General features: G+C 41.1%; 1 protein-coding gene across 5 annotated transcripts in view; it reads right to left on the bottom strand.

The window, feature by feature from the left end:
* Positions 1 to 12,943, bottom strand: part of DIP2A (disco interacting protein 2 homolog A) — an 85,773-nt gene that overhangs the window by 41,643 nt on the left and 31,187 nt on the right. For all 5 annotated transcript variants that reach the window (XM_027703216.1, XM_027703215.1, XM_027703214.1 and 2 more), the window contains exons 3-4: positions 8,293 to 8,412; positions 2,137 to 2,256 (exon numbers count right to left, since the gene is read on the bottom strand). In XM_027703216.1, the coding sequence (XP_027559017.1) occupies positions 2,137 to 2,256; positions 8,293 to 8,412 (240 nt within the window). The remainder of the gene's footprint in view (positions 1 to 2,136; positions 2,257 to 8,292; positions 8,413 to 12,943) is intronic.

A 12,943-nucleotide genomic window follows, 5' to 3' on the forward strand; every position in this document is an offset into this window, starting at 1 on the left:
GCACCCCTCTCTTAGAAAGAGTTTGACAGATCCCAGAGACACTTAACTACTCACAGAATACCCGAGTTGGAATATCAATTCCAGGTCCTGCACAGGACCACCACCAGAATGACACCATGTGCCTGAGAGAATTGTCCAAATGGGTCATGAACTCCAGCAGACCTGGGGCCATGACCACCTCCCTGCCACAGCCACAGCACACACTCTCAGCTCGGATTATTTAGGGTGCTGCTGTAACCCTGCCAAAGCCCAGTGTGAGCACACTTGGCTCCTCTGCTGAACACCTGCATGGGTGTGTCTGCAGATGACTCTCCTGCAGCCCAAGCACACAGAACCGCGCAGATCCCGCGGCCTCATCTTGCTCCGGCTGAAGCACGAAGGTCAGACAGGCACACACACACACGGACTGCAGGGTCAGGTGTGGGGGCATGGCCAGGCACATGTACCATTTACACACCACCAGCCCTTTTCATCCCCTTGCCCTGCTTTTTTCCCCATATTTATTCCTCCCTAAGTCTACTCCTTTCCCCATCTGTGCTTCCTCACCTAAACATCCCATAACGAGTCTCACACAGTTTCAAAACACTTTTGCCCCACATCCCACACCCCTCCACGCATCCCCCTCAGTCCAGAAGGTGCTCTACTGCTGACTGGTCTTGCTGGGTTTCACACCTGGCCAGGAGGGCTGAGGCTCTCCAGGAACAGTCCAGGAGAGAGGCCTGGACAGGGTGACCCTTCTCCGAGTCCTGAACTTGGGTTCCTGCCTGCTGCTGTTCCCAGTGCTCCTCTGGGCTTGTGCAGATGGGTCTGTGACAGGCTGGTGGCTCCTGGGACAGGGTATTATTTGGGATGTCCCACCTGCCACACCCCTGCACAAGTGTGCAAGCCAGCTTTTACCATAGAACCAAACACTGTCCCCACAGCATCTCAACTATTTTTTTAACAGTCATTCTTAAAAGATACTTTAATTAAAGATACTTAACATACCTTCTAGGCAAAAACATTATGGTCATAAAGGCCACATAGAGTACAGAAGATTAATATTTTTTAACTTATGAAATCACTGGAGAACCCACAAAACCAATACATTAAATTGTGAGACTAGCAAAAAAACCCTGGAATTTCCTTTAAGTGGGAAGAACAGAAAGAAGAAATACAGCTCAGGAAGCAGGAGGACAGCACACCAGACCTCCTCTTTTAAAGAGGGGTAAGAACCAGAAATGATGGAGAAGAGCAGTAGAGGTCAGTGTGCTTCTGCTCCTGGGTCACATTACAAAAGACAAGAGAACATCCCCAGAACTAAAGAGCTTAGGAAATTCCTCTCTGTATACAAGACACTGGCCCCAAACCACTTGGCTTGCTAGCACAACATGCTATATGGAAAAAGATTTTCTTAACCTCTAGAGAATTCATTGTGAGACAACAGGAAGATTACTTTTTCCCCTTAAAAATTAAAGGAAGCCTTCTGCCCTAAACAGTCTGAACAATCACAGCATATGATTTTCTGACTGTTTCAAATTGCTCACAGTTGAAACCATCTGATGAGCTCTCTGCAATTAAAGCAGCAACTTAACGCTCTGGTATTTTCTTCAACTTCAAAAAAAAAAATCTTCTGCAATGTGAAATGAGGTATTTCCAGCTCTGATAGGCTTGTTAAGATTATCTTCTCCAAGTGAGATATGATGTAAGAGAACATACTTAATGCATAAAGGTCACCTGCTCACCCTGACTGCTTTCATGTGGACCTTCAGCAGCTACAGTATCTCTAGATGAGACACTAAAAAATGTGAGGAAAAACATCAAAGCACAAATCCAACTGAGACCTGATTATCAGGAAACATAGATGTGAATATAGAAGAAGTTTAGTGCAACCTACTAACAACTTAACAACAAACATTTGCTCTTTATATTTTGCTATTGCCTTCAGCAGGCAAGGTGGGCCATCCCCAGATGGTTTGGGTTGGAAGGGACCCTAAAGCTCATTTTGTTCCACCCCCTGCCATGGGCAGGGACACCTTCCACTAGACCAGGTTGCTCCAAGCCCTGTCCAACCTGGCCTTGAACACTTCCAGGGATGGGGCAGCCACAGATTCTCCAGGCAGCTCTCTTAAGTCTCTGTGTTCAGACAACAGGTACCTGGGGGCGTGTACGTCTCTACTGAAGAGTGAACCAGGACAGAGCGTCTCTTCGAGGGCATAGGCATCTTCCTCTCCTTGTATTTTGCAAGTGCTGCTTGTACTGCTTCAGTGTGGACATCTGTACAGAAAACAAACAAACAAGAAAGGTTAAGAGATTCAGTTCATCAGTAGCACTGAATCAACACCCCTGCCTCGCGCTCGAATTCAGGGCAGAAGCAATGATCTCCAAAGCTAAGGGAGGATATATGCAGCGTCAAGTTGACACATTTTTTCTCATTAAATCAGCTTGAAAAGGCTCTCCAAGCAGCATTTCAGAAGAACACCCTGAAATAAACACTGAAGTTACAGAATACCGAGTATGTTAGTTCTGAACGATGAGTTATTTTTCATTTGAGGGGGAAATTTCAACGCAGATTCTGTAAACTGGCAACAGTGTTTGACTCTTCACCCTCAAAATCCATGATGGGAAAAGAAGCACAAGATGCTTCATGTGAGATGAAGGTCTCACAAAGAATGCAAGTAATACAAAACAGAAAGAAGCAGCTAATGAACTTGATGATCTTAGAGGTCTTTTCCAAACTTAGTGATTCTGTGATTCTGCATGAAGAATTAGGGAAATGACACAAAGTGCTGTAACCTTCCAGAAAGCAAAAATTACCCTAGTAGGCTCATGGGCTATAGTTTAACTTTTCTGATTTTTAAGCGAAAACTGAGCTTAAAGAGGAATTCAGTCACAAAATCACAGGATATGCTGAGTTGGAAGGGACCCACAAGGATCATCGAGTCCAATCCTTAGCCCTGCACAGGACCATCCCCAAGAGTCACACCCTGTGCCCGAGAGTATAATCCAAATGCTTCTTGAATGCTGCCAGCCTTGGTGCTGTGCCCACTGCCCTGGGGAGCCTGTTCAGTGCCCAACCACCCTCTGGGGGAAGATATTTTTCTAATATCCAACCTAAACCTCCCCTGACACAACTTCAGGCCATTCCCTCTTGTCCTGTCGCTGGTCAGCACAGAGAAGAGATCAGTATTATTGTGGTTATTGAGATTTTTCAGTAAATTGTGATTGCAACTTATAATCTTTCCTAGTTTCCTCCATTATCAGAAGGAGCAGGGGGAAAAGGGGGTAGCTTGAGTGGGATTAATTTTCCATCTGAGTTTTAAACCAGTACAGGTGTCAAAAGCTAAAACTTATGTAGAAAAAAAAATCATGAGAAGTGAACAGACATTGAGGAGAAATGAGGCAGACCAAAAATATACTTTAACTTACCACCTAAGACTCAAACTCAGGAAAAACACATGCAACACATGTACACTTACACTGTCCAGAAGCAAGACAGGGCCCAAAAGTGAGTATGTCATTATGCACTGGTCTGACCACATTTCTTTTACATGGAAGCCACTATACAAGAACTTCAGAATTTAAGTATTCAATTTGAAAGAAAATATGTACTCTTTCATTAAGTATCCATCTATTCTTTTGTTAAGATGCAACTATGTAACAGGTTGATAGATTTGTGGGTATGTAACTATTTGTAGGTATGTAAGTGCATGTGACAGACACAGACTTACACAACTTACATGTAACAGATAATGTAACAGAATTACTCTGCCCCTGTACCTACAGGGATTTACCTTGGTGATGACTACAGGCAAAACACCATATTTTTTGTTTGTTTGTTTAAAAAGTACCATTTCTGGTACTAGCCCTGAACCTCCTGCAGTCATACTCAGCACAGGACTCTTCCTAACAAACTGTTTCCTTCAGTCTGGTCGAATGGACCCTAAAAATCACCACAAGCCCTGGGCATATTGTGCCAGACACCAACCAGTTCTTTGCAGCAATAATGTCACTTTTCAGTCTGCAGCTCCCCCCCCAAAATCTGTTCAGAGCTGTATTTAAAATACATATGTATGCAAATATACCATCCCACCTGCGTAGATGCTTATCTCAAAAAAGAACTTTTTTGTGCAACTAACAGGCAAGATTTGAAGATGATGCTGTTATGAGAGAAAAATATTAAGAAGAAAACAAAAAAATCAGTAAAACCTCTATCTCTTGCTACAACATTTTTTTTTTTTATCTTGGGCCCCCTGTTAGATTTTTGTTGCTGCCCTTTACACCAAATATTTGTTAAGAGATGTCTTATGAATTACAAATTAATTCCCCTCTCCCTATGTCTTCCTGCCCCCTTCCCCACATCTGGGCTTTTTGTCAAGTCTTGGTTTCTCCTGATCTTTAATATTAGTTGTAATTGTCCACCACTGAAGTTTATTCCCATGGATAACCAGAAGCAAATTATTCTTGTTCTAATTCCAGAAGTTCTAGTCCCAAAATTCCAGAAAATTTTAGCGGGATGCAACTTCAATTAAAGGTTGTTTTTGCAGCCTTTATTAGGGGCAAAATGCCCATTCTGCAGGACACATTTCCATGGCAGAACTTCCAGTCAAATCCAAGCTGAATGCTTCTAGAAACAGACAGTAATTATGAGATGCACTCACTTAAACGATCTATATTTAATTTAAAAGACATTTTTGTTACATTAACATCCCGTAGGAAAAAGGGGAACATAACAAATTGTTTTTCTTCCGAAAAAGTCTTCCAAAGAGTAAAATAACACAGAATATAGTCTGTATATAAACACATTAAGTCATTAAATAACGTTGCAGAGAAAAAAATAAAAGCATTCTTAGGCAGATGTGCATTTTGGGAATGAAAAGGTCTAGTTGTAGGGTGTGCTGATGCCTTTTAACAAAGCAGAGTGGGGCAGGTCAAAACATCACACAGATTTGTGGGAGCAAGCATGGGAACTACTTTTTATTCCATTTCCAGAGGGCAAAATCAGCACCACCTCTTCCTCTAGTCCTAACTCCCACTCCAAAACCTGGAACAGACTGGATTAAATGATAAAAATGCAACCAGGAAACAGTCAGGATGAATTTTTATTCTGTTCCATGTTTTATTTTTATGGCACCAATTTAACTCATCATTCCCTCTACGCTCATTAAGATCTATTTCCAGCTTGAAATCTTTTTTAATATCTCGTCCTTGGACAACAGCTGAGTAGGAACATCCTCTCTCAGCCAAATCAATGAAGTAATTGCTTTCACTTCCCCAGAACGCTTTGTTCCTATTCTGCATTTGCTTTAAAAATTTTTCTCCATTACAGACACGATGAAACAGATTTCAATATGAAAAAGTAAAAGGAATGAAATTATTTCAAAGCAGCAGAACGCTTAGGGTACAAAAATTCATAAATTAGTATAAATTAAAGTTAACTGAATATTGGAATTGCAAAAAGAAGCTCTCTACCACTGCCTGTTACTTAAATTCTTTAAAATTTACTGTGACACTGATTTACCATGTAAGAACTGTGGAGTTCAGTTTTCTTCAGAGAATTAAATAGTCACTAAAATCAGACCAAAAGACGTCACATTTCTGAGAACAGTGAGCACAAATGCTCAAAGGTGCTCACTGAAAGCGATGAACAGAAGCCCAGCATTTCATTAACACAAAGAATACCTGTACCAAAGTGAGGAAAAAATACATATACTGCCATTCAAAAGCAGAAGTAGTAGTCTTGGAGGAACATTTCTAAGATTTTGCACTTTATTTTAAGCTGCAAACAACCATCAACAATTAACAACTGATTCAAAACATTTTTTCCTTCTGTTGTAGTAAACCACATAATCTTCTGTTTTATGTACCTATTCTCATTTTCTTTCTTTCCATGTGCCCTTAAAAAAGGATAAGGGAGGAACACTAAATGGTTTGTGGCCTATAAATCACCTAAACCCTTACAGCTCCTAAACTCTGCAGCTACTAGAAGAGCACTTTTTATTCCCATTTATAGCCTCTGCTCATTTGTCAGCCTTCGATTCTCTGCCTTAGGCAGAGGAGGAAGAATTTCTACAACTGGTTGAATTAAAAATGACACTTATAGGCTGCCCAGTGTCCCTGCTGCTCACAGATCTCCAAATACCAAGAGGTAAAGCAACCAGCACTGTCTGGGTGGCATGGGGAGGGGACCTGGAAAAAGGTAAAATTCGTGGGTTGAGATAGGAACAGTAATAATCTAAATAAAGTAAAATATGATGATAATAATAATAATAATAATAGAATTAGAACAAGAATAATAAAACATTAACATATTCTCATTCTAAATCCAAAACACAGTGCTGAACCAACCACTAGTAAGAAAACTAACCCTATTCCAGCTAAAGCCAGGACAGCAGGTTTGTATTTATTGATAGCATTCACTGTTGGAATTTTTTGTGTAACATTTACTGTTTGAAGACAAGAATCTGGGGATGATAAAAAAATATCATTCATTTAAATGGACAACTCCTCTGGGAAACTATAAAAAAAAGTGCTTACAGCAAGTAAGTGACAGATTAATTGCATAACAGGGCAAAATTGTTTCACTTGCTTGCTTATTTTAAGTAATTTATGTTGATGGTTCTAAAGTACCTATAATTGCACCAGAAAGGGATCCTGCTCTAGGAAAAGCTGCATCCCACCCACACCAGCTACTCTTGAAAAAGACACAGGAGAATTGGCAAGATTCAAAGAAAGGAAAACAAGAAATAAAGACTGAAAGGAAAGATAAAAAAAGAAGAAACAACAAACCCTCCTTTCCCCCCAGCAGCCTAAAGAATAAATAAGGCATGAGATCGAGAGAAGGAGCCTGAAACTGGTTATCCCTCACAACAGGCAACTGCATGTCAGCACAGAGCCAAGTTAAAAAAGGTAACAATGTCTTTTCATTGAGATAAAGAAGCCAATCACAATGCAATAAATCTGAAGAATTTTTTTTCTTAAAATTAGGGAGGAGAAAGGGGAAAAGATATTGGCCTCTGAAAGTCATATTTACGTTACCTTTCATTGACATAAGTTTAACTTAAGTCAAGCAAAACCATCACTATTTGGTTTTGATACCATCTGAGAACATGGAGCCTTGTCATATATCACTAAAGGGAAAAAGAAATCCAATTACATGTGTTGTAACTAAGAACTTCTTGGATTTCCAAGCAAAGAACTCGGTCTGGGCAGGGATATTTAATGAAACATGATTTAGGGAGCAGTGATGGGAAACCACAGAAGGATATGGCAGTCCCTATCAAGGACTACCTCCCAGGGATTTCCTGCTGAAGTTGGTGCTCTTTTTTTGCAGATTTTTATTTCTGTTAGTTTAACAACAGCACATCTTTAAATTAATTGTTTTCTGTGACATTCACGACTCTCACTGTTCAATTAGCCCTAAGGAATGTACACAGGCACATCAGCTCCATTTCTGGAGCAAGGTTTTACACATCAGCAGTGCAAATACCAGGCAATAACCACTCTGCCCAGGCAGTAGCAAGGCAAGGTGATGCAAGACCAACCACATGTTAAGGATGTGCACTGCATGTCAGGACTTGCACTTCTCATCCCCAAACCCAAGACGTGTAGTTACGCTGGAAAACAAACAGAAAAATATCCAGCTACAAGTCCAAAGGTATTTAGGAGAGAAAAGCTTCCAAACACCTGCCTCTCCTCACTATTGTGACAGGAACTTCGCAGGGAAACAGTGCACTTCAACCACCTGAGAAGTAACAATGGGAACAGGATGCAATGAGGATATTGATATTTTCACACAAGTTTCCAAAACAGGTCTGTCCCTGTGGTGTCCATTTAAAATGAAGTAGAATATCCATTGTGACATTTCCCTTTTTTGTGCACTTGCCTTAAACCAGGAAATATTTGAAAGTGAGATACAATAAATATATAACCTTCCCTTAACAAAATAACCCAACCAAGCAAGCAAAAAAGTCCCGCAAACCCACACACTGTAGTCCTCAAAATTTTTAAATAACCATTTTACAGACTGGAAACCCAATCTTGTTTTCTCAGCAAACATGAAAAAGCTGTTAAAGCATGGTAAAATTCACAATAAGAAACCCATCAGAAAGCATGTCTACAGTCTCCTTCCCCTCTAGCATTTCCTCCAGTCTGGATTCAAACAAAACCTCTCATGTATGGAAACAAAAGACATTCATCAGCTCTTCCATTCTTCCAAAGCACTTCCAGCTTTTTGTGGAGGTGCAGCTACTACTTTACAGGCACTTTTCCTCTTAAGACACGTGATGTCTCAGCCACATTTCTCCCCCTTACCAGATCGGAAGCGCTCGTCCCTCGAGTTGGTGGAACGGGATTTCTGCTGTTTCGATACAGCAGCAGTGGCCTGGGAAGAGCCTGGGACTCTGTTCTCTGCTTGCAGGGATGGATCCACACCTGAAACACAGTTTTATTTTAGTACAAATTCAGCTTGGCAAATAAAACATCTGCTCCCCACGTCTACATTCATTTGCCATCCTCAACACCCACTCACCTAACTCACACCTACTCTTCGGGCTCAACAGGAGTCCTAAGACTATACCTTTAAAAAAAAGCTCATCCTCTAACTGCATTTTAATCCAATTTAATCTATACCCATTTAACAGATCAACAGATTTAACAGAAGAGTCACAGTTTACAAAAACTTTATTCTCTAATAAAACCTTTGCAGATATTAAGGGCAGAATTACTGTCAGCTGCAGATGCCCAACAGCTACTGCTGTAATCTGGGTTGGTTGGGTGCTTCATGTACTCAAGAAATCGTGACAGACTATCCCACTCCCATTTAGGATAACAAAAATAAGAGGAACCAAACCACACCCCAGTTTTCTCCTCTGCACCTTACCAGAACAGGGCTCTAGATAACCCACCTTTAGGCTGGCTAAAGTTCAGGAAGATGAATCTCACCTTTACATTCCAGCACATCAGAAATAAGAAATCAAAGGGGGGGGACAGTAACTATTAAATATTCCCTGTCACTTCTCGATCCCCCAAATGAGGACAATCCCTGCTGGCTCTTGATACATCAAAGACTATACAAATATGAACTAGGAACTTAACATTTGCAATTTTATTATACATCTACACTTAAAAATTTAATGTGAAAACTCCAATGCAGTTGGAAGGGGGTTTGCATGATCCTAACATAAATTTAGCTTAGTGCTGTGTTTTACAGGAAACTTCCCTTGCCCATTTAAGACCTGCTGCACCAAGTTGACTGTGTTTACTCAGCCCATAGTACCACACAGGGCCGAAAATATCTTTCATTTCACTCCTTCCTTCCCTTGAAGAGCTTCTGCTTTCCTACCTGCCCTCAAGTCTTTTGAAAACAATGCATTTTTGAAACAAAAATACACTTTGAAAATTTGGAAACTACATTTTCAAAATGCAAATATTTACTGAAAGCAGCTCTCACTGAGCTGAAGGCACCACTCCAGAAAAATCTGGGCCAGTTCCTTTGCAAAGAAAGCTCTTTAACGAATAAAGAAGGGTTCCTCTTTCTCTCATGGGGTTTCTGATCCCTTCCCCTTTGTCCCAAAGTGTGTACCAGGAAAGAAATTTATAATTATTAACAAATCTAGCAATTATAAGACCTTTTAGTAAGATATAGTCTTCACATTTGAAGTGTAAATTATCAAACAGCAACTGAACTCAGTATCCCAGATCTACCTCAACTGATCAAAATGAAGTTTCAAATACTCTATTCAAATGTAATATCCTCAGGATTTTATCATCTTCCTGCCAGGGCCAATTGCTATACACCAGTTTTCTTAGGAAGCTGTCAAGACCTCTAGATGAATGCTCTCCATAATTCCTTTCCCATCCCCTTTGCAGCTGACAGTGAGCACTTCTGGATGTTGAAGAAGCAACCTTGAGTTAGCCATGGGTTCAGGGAAGGGGTGTGTGTGGGGAAAAAAGAGCCTAAATACTAGAAAAAGGAAGGAACATTTAATATACTGCACAGATCTAAGTTGTTAGAAATCAGTCCAACTCCATGCTCTTGTCTTTTAGAATTTGTGAGAGAGAAAGAACACACACACTCTCGCCTAATAGAGTGTAAAGCTTTTTAAGTAGATGACAGAATATGTAACATCAAATGCATTTCCCAACAAGTTAAATTGAGACAGGCCAGAAAAAAACCAAAGTGTCCTGAGTGGAGAGCAGCTGAACATGGAGCTGAGAAGCATTGAAACATCATGTGCTTTCCTAATAAAGAGATGTAACACTCCCTGAAACACCTGAGGAGAATTCTGTTTCTAAAAGGAAAGCAAATGTAGTCTGCCAACTGAATTGATTCAACAAATCTGACAGTCAAAGAGCAGTGAAAACACTGCACAATTCTATTTTACATTTCACTTGAACACAAGTTTTCCATAACCACAAGCCAACAGTCCAGTGAGATTTGTTCATATGGAAACGATAAACAACAACTTCAGATTTCATTAAAAAGGTTGAGGCAAATCATCTCCTCAAAGCCTGAGCAAAAAAAAAGGGAAAACACAATAACTATGGTGGTGGAAAAGAGACCAGAGCAGGCAGCTGGGCTGGGAGGCTCCCTCAGCTAAAACGTTTATGAAGTTTTTGGACAACAGCACATCTACACTTTTTTTTTTTGTGATCTCGCCAAAAGAGACCCTGGGTGAAGAAGATAACAAAAGAAGAACGTTTTCGTGTGCTATTTTTTTCCTCCAGGAGGGTTGTTAGTTGCAAGTTAGTTTGACAGGAAGCTGAACATGAACCAGAGTGTGCCCAGGTGGCCAAGAAGGCCAATGGATCCTGCCTTGTATCAGGAACAGTGTGGCCAACAGGTCCAAGGAAGTGATTCTTCCCCTGGACTCAGCGCTGGTGAGGCCACCCCTGGAGTGCTGTGTCCAGTTCTGGGCCCCTCAGTTCAGGAAGGACATTGAGGTCCTGGAGCAGGTCTAGAGAAGAGCAACAAGGCTGGTGAAGGGACTGGAGCACAAGTCCTATGAGGAGAGGCTGAGGGAGCTGGGATTGTTCAGCCTGGAGAAGAGGAGCCTCAGGGAAGACCTCCTCACTCTCTACAACTCCCTGACAGGAGGGTGTAGCCAGGTGGGGGTTGGTCTCTTTTCCCAGGCAACTCTCAGCAAGACAAGAGGGCATGGTCTCAAGCTGTGCCAGGGGAGGTTTAGGTTGGATATTAGGAAGAATTTCTATACAGAAAGAGTAATCAGGTATGGAATGGGCTGCCCAGGGAAGTGGTGGATTCTCCGTCCCTGAAGGTTTTTAAGATAAGACTGGATGTGGCATCAGTGCCATGGTCTGGGAACCACGGCGGGGTTGGATCAAGGGTTGGACTTGATGATCTCGGAGGTCCCTTCCAACCCAGCTGATTCTATGATTCTATAATTCTAAGTAGAAAAAGAGATTCATGTTCTACTCAATTCCCTACTCTTACTGTTTCCAGTCTTGTGATAACCACAGAGTCTTGGAATCAGGACTTGTAAGAGCCCCTTTTCCACTTTGTGATCCCACGTGGGGGGAATATCAGCTGGAAAATGAGCTGACTGGTACAATCCATCAGGAGATGACAACCTGCATGCAGGATGCTCCCGAGCCACGTGCAACTTGAGCATGGCTAGTTGACGACACCATTATTTGGGGTTGGAGGAACAGGGAAGAAAATGACTACACACAACCATAGGAATTCACGAAAACTTACCAACTCCAAATACAGAAACACTCTCCTCCTCCCAAAACTATGGAACAGATTGTTATGAATCAGAGTTACTGGGTATTTTGATGAAATATGCACCCATGGACCTCGGCACTTCCCTTTAAATTGGGAGGAGGCACGAAAGCAGCGGCACTGTTAGAAACCACAACTTGGTTTTTCAGTTTAAGTCTTCCTTTTCGCTTTCTCAAAGAAGGTTTCATATCATAGTGCAAAAATACCAATGATGAACCTGAGAAACATTACTTTTTGGTAAAAATAGTAAGATAGTGCATCTCACTCTTAGGCTACACAATTGTGTGCCAGAAAAATCCCGTTCCACAAGCTTGGTGAGCTCGTTCATTTATTCTTCTGCTATGCAAATCACTACCTTAGCCTTCAGCAAAAGCAGATGGATAATGAGGCTACCTCCCTCCATTCACACTGAAGCCTTTACAAAAATAACATTTGAAGAAGGATACACTAAAGGCACATGTTGACCATTTTTAATTTACCCAAAGCTAGCGAGAATGAAGTCTTAAAGAGGCTGCTTGTTCCAACTAACTGAAAAATTCACTTCTACAGGATGAAATTAAACTTAGTATTTGAATTATAACTGTATTTTTCCAACCACAAACACCAGAGAATCAAGACTAATACTAACATTTCTAGCAATTTTGATTTACACAAGCAAAAATGATTTTACTCTAAGAGCAGTGAAGAGTTGCCAGGACAAGGAAAATCCTCTGCTGGCACTGCTAGGGAGGATGTGCAACTAAAGACACCTGGTATCAGGTAGGCAGAGATCAAATTTTCAAAACATAACATATTAAACAGCTCTGCAGAGAGAAGAGGAAGGCCACAGAGGAAACTCCAGACTCTATTTGTACAGTATCAAACCTTTCTGCAGCTATTATTATTACCTTATTCCCTGGGTCTGAGAATAAGAAAGGAACAAAAGATGACAGACACCTCGAGTGCAGCTCCAAAACTCCAGATTTCTTTAAAAAGGATTTTAGATACAGTTACTTCCCTCCCAACTGTAAAGGAAGAAAGCAAACTCTTCTCGTAAAAATGACCTGAGATGTTCAAGTTCTACATAAAACACATATGCAGAGTTCCAGATCTTTTCACAGAAAACTTAAGGCAGGAAACTATTCCTCTAGAGACTGAAATCTGAGGACTGAGGCCCTCTCTTTACATTTTGGTTGGAGAAGCTTCACCTCAGTTATAGAGTATCCAGTCCTCACTCCA

The sequence above is a fragment of the Neopelma chrysocephalum genome, unplaced genomic scaffold, assembly GCF_003984885.1.
Source record: "Neopelma chrysocephalum unplaced genomic scaffold, ASM398488v2 Primary Assembly neopelma1_211, whole genome shotgun sequence".
Classification (NCBI taxonomy): domain Eukaryota; kingdom Metazoa; phylum Chordata; class Aves; order Passeriformes; family Pipridae; genus Neopelma; species Neopelma chrysocephalum.